This window comes from Quercus robur, chromosome 1 (genome assembly GCF_932294415.1).
Source record: "Quercus robur chromosome 1, dhQueRobu3.1, whole genome shotgun sequence".
Taxonomy (NCBI): domain Eukaryota; kingdom Viridiplantae; phylum Streptophyta; class Magnoliopsida; order Fagales; family Fagaceae; genus Quercus; species Quercus robur.
In genome coordinates this window covers 49,809,621-49,816,430 of record NC_065534.1, presented here as the reverse complement: position 1 = coordinate 49,816,430, position 6,810 = coordinate 49,809,621, and the positions used below count along the sequence as shown (strand labels likewise).

At 35.2% G+C, this 6,810-nt stretch overlaps 1 protein-coding gene across 1 annotated transcript; it reads left to right on the top strand.

The window, feature by feature from the left end:
• The first annotated feature begins 4,500 nt into the window (after positions 1-4,500).
• LOC126691187 (photosystem I reaction center subunit XI, chloroplastic) lies at positions 4,501-6,374 on the top strand. The gene is made up of 2 exons (XM_050386251.1): positions 4,501-4,748; positions 5,764-6,374. Exons 1-2 carry the CDS (start codon positions 4,587-4,589, stop codon positions 6,253-6,255), a joined length of 654 nt encoding a protein of 217 aa, XP_050242208.1. The 5' UTR covers positions 4,501-4,586; the 3' UTR covers positions 6,256-6,374.
• Positions 6,375-6,810: the final 436 nt, after the last annotated feature.

Sequence of the window (6,810 nt, the reverse complement as noted above, 5' to 3'; positions counted from 1 at the left end):
ACTCTTTCTTTTTTCTGCATCTTCTGCACTCATAGATTATGAACATTTTTGGTTCTTAAAAACCTTTCTCTATTACTCATTAGGGCAGAAACTATTGATCCTATTCCAAGAAATGTTTTTCAAACATTCTTTCTAAAGCTTTTTCTAGAAAATATTTTTATTTTGAGTTGTGATTACCAATAAACTATTGAATCCTTTGAATCTTGTTGTGTAGGCACTGAGGGGCTGGTTAAATATCAACCAAGTTGTGTTCCATACGTAAGGGAGTCTCTCTTCATGGCTCTTCCTTAATTTGGATTTTTTAGAACTTGTGTTCTTATTTGATTTATTTGTAATTTATGTTTAGAAATATAATTTGATTTTTTTTTTTTTTTTTTGGTTTGTTGTGCCTCACCATGTTTTGAATGAAGAGTTGGATTAATTTATTAGAAGCATGCCAGGTTTTGTTTGATTGTTATTTGTTGCTTGCTTCAAAACTGTGTTTCTAGGTGTGTATGTGTGCACATGCTTTATGCATGCTTATGCATACTTCACGTATGCACATGCATACTCATGCCTAGAAATGTAAATTTAGGTTTCTTGCTATTTTGTCTGTTTAGATTAGTTTTAATCATATGTTTAGGTCTTGTTGAGTCTAGTTTTCACATGTTTAGTATTAGGGTGAGTAGAATAACTTATTTTACATGATTGGATTAATGGATTAATGATTAGAGTTTAGGCTTTAATGAACCACATGAACATTCATGAGAACTTGACCATGCATTGATGTATAGGTGCTGAGGTGTTATGGTACAGTGAGGTAAGTAAAGGTAAATCATGCATATGAATATGAACATGCATCTTTGAATATGATGATTGGTCTCCTTTTTTGATAAATACCATGATGCTATGTTTAAATGATTGAATATGCTTGATTAAATGCCTTGTTGATGCTACTACCTTGGATATGCTTGCTGCCCTTGGATATATTTTGCTAGATGAATGGTAGGGTTTTAATACTATGGATGAGTGTGGAACATTTGTCATTTTTGAATGTTAGATGCATGTTAGTGTGTATGATTTTAGAATAACATATTAGAGGACCATTTGATGGACTAGGATTTGGAACACAATGATTGTAGGCCGACCAACTGGTTGGGTAGGATTGGGTGCCTAACACCTTCCCATCCCCATACCTAAACTCTAGACATATGCTCTGGTAAAGATCAGTTCTTCCACAAACACCATCTGCCATGGTCCACCCTAGACCAAGGCCTACTTCCCACGGACTTGGGGAAATCGAAACTCGTCGTGAGCGCTTGCGCCCACACCCATACAGTCCTTTTATGCATAAAATGATAAGAAATGGAGATAAGGGATTGCCTTATCTGATGCCTCTGCGTAAATTAGCCCCTTTGGTTTGCCATTAACTATAATTGATTAGGTAATAGTTTTAACACATATCATGATGAGGTCGATCAACCTCTCATCAAACCCCATCTTTCTTATCAAAACTTTCGGAAAAGACCACTCCACCCTGTCACATGCCTTGGTCATATTCAATTTGAGTGCCATAAATCTTGAGTTCCCTGATTTGTGATATTTCATGCAGTGCAAAGTCTCGAAAGTGAAAAAAATATTATCTAAAATCAAACAATCCTTAACAAAAGCTTATTGATGTTTAGTAATAATACTTGGAAGCAATTTTTTTAATCTGTTTGCAAGAACTTTTGAAAAAAAGTTTATACAATACATTACATAAACTGATTGGACGATAATCGTGAACATGCTCAAGATTTGATGTTTTGGGAATAAGAGTGAGGAAGGTATGGCTAACCGGTTCAGGGAGAGTACATGTATTTAACCACAAGAGGACAACCTAGGTAACATCAGAATCAACAATATTCCAAAAATGTTGATAGAATAGCAGTGGCATCCAACTTGGTCCAGAAGTTTTAAGGGGGGCATGTCCTTAAGTGCAACTTCCACTTCCCACTCATGAAATTCAGCACATAATTCTTGATTCATCTCATCTATAATACTCAGAGGGACATGGGATAGGACCCCAGTAGCAAGGTTTGGATCAGAGGTGGAAAACAAACCTTGATAATAGCTAGTCAGAACCGAAGCTATATCATCTGGATCATCACACCATTGGTTGTCTCATCTTGAATTCCCCTAATTGTATTTTTCTGGTGTCTTTTGGTGGCTCGGCTGTGAAAATATTTTGTATAGCTATCACCTTTGCTAGCCCATATAACCAGAGACCTTTGGCTCCATATTCGTGCCTCTCTCTCTAAAAGAATATTTATTTTAGCTTTCAACTCTCTAACATGATGATTACACCCACTCCTTTGTGCCTAGACCTCAGCTTGGGAAAGAAGAATTTTTTTTTTCTTTTCCAGTTCTCTTCGTACGTTCCTAAAGCAGTTTTGTTTCCACCAATCCAAATATTTTCCACATTTTTCAACTTTTGAAAGGAGTGTGTTACCCAAGATGCCTCCACTATTTCCCCACATCTATAATCAGACAGCCACATTTACTCAAAGCAAAATTTTTTTTCCCCTTGTAGGAGTGTCTAACCCTAAGAGATTAATAAGAAAGGGAGAGTGATCTGATGCATCACAGTGGGGATGATGAACTCGGGTATCGGGGAATTTCAAGAAGAACAAATTTGTTGCCAAACCTTTGTCTAATCTTTCCTAAATAAACTGTCCATCCTAAAAGTGTTTACTCCAGATGAAGAAAGAACCAATGAACCCCAAATCTATAAATCCACATTTGTCAATTACTTCCCTAAATATTTGCATCTAATTATGATTTCGTAAGGCTCCACCTAACTTTTCTCCTTGTTTTGTAATTTTGTTAAAATCCCCTGCATAAATCCAGGGAATATTTGAATGATGGATGAGACCTCAAAGATCATTCCAGGCTTCACAACACTTCGCTGTTTCTGGTTCACCATAAAACCCAGTAAAACACCAAGCATTCTTAGAATTTTTATTGATGTAGAAATCAATGAAATACTTCGAAGAGCCCTCCACAGAAAGGTTGACTGATGATTTCTAGAAAAGTACCAGACAACCTCCTCTTCCATTACCCATCTATTCTCAAAATCTATATCTCGTTGTACTCGATCAAGCCTTACTTCATTTGTCCATGTTTCGGCTATAAACACAATAGATGGATCTTTTGCCTATATGATTTCTACAAGCTCCTTTCCTGTACATAGGTTCCCAAGCCCACGACAATTCCAAACAAAGCAATTCATCACGATTGGCAGGGTTGAACCTTAGCCTTCACCAAATCCAAAGGTATAACTTCATCATTCTTCAAAACTTGTTGATGTTTACAGGGTAAATTAGAATGAGTTTCAATCTGTCCTAGACTAATCAAATCAATGTTAATTTGATACATTAAATACATAATTTGATGAATAATACAAACTAAACCAATGTTAATTTCATATAGAGAATTGAATATCATAGTTAAACCATAAATATTAATAAAAAGAAATAAAAATATATTACACTTTAAAAATATACCTTATTATGGATATATGACGATGCACATCTAAGTAAGGTTGTAATCTAATTTTTAATTTTATATCTTGTTTTAAGAGAGAGAGAGAGAGAGATTATTTGGTTTATGGTTTTGTAGGATATTAGTTTACAAATATTAAAGGCTCAAACTATCAGGGGAGATTAATCTATAATTGATAATTTAACGCATTTGTAACATTTTTTGAAACATTTTAGGGTTTCAATTGAATTAGGATTCTATTGATCTTGTACTTTGAAAGTCTAAATAAAAATGAAAAGAAAAAATACGCTGAAAGCACTATAAAAATATTCATAATATGATGTGACATTAACTCATTGATGAACTTCATTAATTTAACTAATGAATGTTTAAATAGCCTTTTTGTGATTGGAAACATGCTAATTTGTAAGCCACTATTAAAATTTACGATATCCTTAACATCATTAAAAAACCAAAAAAAAAAAAAAATGCACAAACTTTAAAAAAATAAATATAATTTTATAAAAATTTGAACATTTACAATTGAGGTGATTTGAGAGGGGGGGTGGGGTTTCCTGAGGGATTTTTTTTTTTTTTTTTTCTTCTTCTTTGGTGGTGAGGCCTTAGGCCTAGGCCTTGGGCCAACCTTGAGAAAAAATAACTCTTGTTAAAATTTGACCCAATTTAATTTAATTTAATTTTTTATTTTTTACAATTGTTGACAAATCTTTACCGAATCTCATCTACATCAATCACTTGTATAAGCGGACATTTTCTTTAGAACCCAAATTGGGCTCAAATCCCAAAAGGAAAACAAATCCATAGCCATAGGCACCCCATTTCAACCAAATGAAACCCGACCCAGTTCGTTTCCTAACCACCTGGAAAGGATTGGATAAGGGATAAGGTTTTGTGCCACATCTCATCCAATGAAATGATACGGGCTTTAGCAACCACAGCCTCTTGAACACTTCAGACAATAATACATGGTCCCTCTAAAATCTCACTACTTCAAACTTTCTCATAGAACTAACTCTCTGCTACTCTTCAGTCTTTACACTTGTTTCTCTTCTGAAAGCAAAGCCATGGCCACTGCTTCCCCAATGGCCAGCCAGCTTAAGTCCAGTTTCACCTCACCAATCACAAGAGCTTTGGTCTCACCCAAAGGCCTCTCTGGCTCTCCCCTCAAAGTCTTGCCTTCTAGGAGACTCCATTCCCTCACCATCAAAGCCGTCCAATCTGAAAAGGTATCTTACTTATCTCTCTAGAATTAGATCATATGTATATGCATGTACATAAACACATACACATTGAAATAAAGCTCATGTGTCAATTATGATTGTGTGATGGTATTAACTAGTTCAGTTAGTAAAGTCTCGAACCATCTTTTCAAATCTTGCATCCATCCTAAAATAGAGATCATGAGTAAGGAAGGGCTATATCTTATGTAGTCCATGTACTAGAACAAAAACGAAGACAAATATGAATCTATTGTTGTTGTTGTGGTCTTATTATTATTGTTGTTGTTATCGTCGTTGTCGTCGATTGTTTGGATGAGAAATACCATATAATCCCAATCACCTCCTAAATGACTTGAAAGGAGTTAATTTTTGAGTTCGAGAATATATCTTATGTATCGGATATTTATAACAGCTGAGTTCAATTTTAATTGGAAGAAAGCTTTGTGGTGGTTTGGTATTTTTCCATTACGTCAAACGCGTTTTGCTTACCAATCCACTCCCTTCCCAAATTATAATCTCAATTTTAGGTGATAATATTATCACCTAGATATAATAAGATTTAAAATTAAGAGATACAAGCTACAACACTTTTGGATTTGTTGTTTTTTGTTTTTGTTTTTGTTTTTGTTTTGAGGTAAGTAAATAGTGGAGGAGTGGAAGTTGGGTTTTTAAGCATAGACATGAGACATTACCACTGCTTATCGCTTATTTAGATGTAAAACCTTTACAGAGATAATAATTAGGGCCTAGGACTAGATACTGATATGCAACTAGGAGAACTGGTCTTCTATTTATCATAACTAGTTTGCTTCTTTTTTTTTCTTTTCCGGATTCCACTCTTGGACAAGTACTCGAGTCTTTTAGGTCCAACTTAATTATTACTTTCGTACTCTCTTGAAAAAAAAAAAACCCTAATAGAACTTAGATAAAACCTGATTCTGTATAGATATAAGTTATAACCTAATGTTTCCTTTATAAGTCCTACTTAATCCTACTTAGATATAACTTCTTTTTTTGGCAGCCAACTTTCCAAGTTATTCAGCCCATCAATGGTGACCCATTCATTGGAAGCCTAGAGACTCCAGTAACATCAAGCCCATTGATTGCATGGTACCTCTCCAACCTTCCGGCCTATCGGACTGCAGTCAGCCCACTTCTAAGGGGAATTGAAGTTGGCCTTGCTCATGGGTTTCTCCTTGTTGGACCCTTTGTCAAAACTGGGCCTCTGAGAAACACCCCCTATGCTGGGGGAGCCGGGTCTCTGGCTGCTGCTGGACTTGTTGTTATACTTAGCCTTTGCTTGACAATGTATGGCATTGCATCCTTTAATGAAGGAGAGCCATCCACTGCCCCCTCATTAACCCTAACTGGCCGGAAGAAGGAGCCCGACCAGTTGCAAACTGCAGACGGATGGGCCAAGTTCACTGGCGGATTCTTCTTCGGTGGCATTTCCGGCGTCACTTGGGCCTACTTCCTCCTCTATGTCCTGAACCTTCCTTACTACTTCAAGTGATTTTTTGTTAATCTATGTTTTCTCCTAATGTATGGTCCTATTGGGAAGCAAATGTAGAATTGTATATTGGATGATCAACTTTTGTCACATTTGTTGTATTTAAAATTTGGACTTCCTAATTGTGGACTTGTACATTTTATTTTTCAAAAATTTGCAATTATGTGTCTGAAGTTTCAACTTAGCCTCACAATTAATATATAGTTTCAAGAAGCTAACCAATTTTCAGCACAATTAATTAATAAACAAAACTTATGTACAGTATCTTAAGTATTGTTTCTTAAGTTCCCTTCTTAAGATTCTGTTATATTGCTACTTAACAAAAAAATATAGTTTTATTCTATGGGCAAAAAGTCACATGACAAAATTTTAAGAGATAAACCTAAGGAATAACACCTAAGTACTATACTTAAGTCTTTCCCTTAATTAATTTTAATAGAAGTGATTTGTTAGTTGATATTTATATTCAGTTATTCTACTATCACAATTTTTAACTTAAGAATTTGGTTAGATTAAGTTTGGCTCCCTGAATAAAATCATTGGCTTCGCCACTGACTG

Bases quoted from the DNA above. Each gene is read 5' to 3' on its own strand.
- LOC126691187 (XM_050386251.1), top strand. From the start codon at position 4,587: ATGGCCACTGCTTCCCCAATGGCCAGCCAGCTTAAGTCCAGTTTCACC. The intron at 4,749-5,763 runs GTATCTTACTTA...TTTTTTTGGCAG, and splicing joins AAGCCGTCCAATCTGAAAAG to CCAACTTTCCAAGTTATTCA.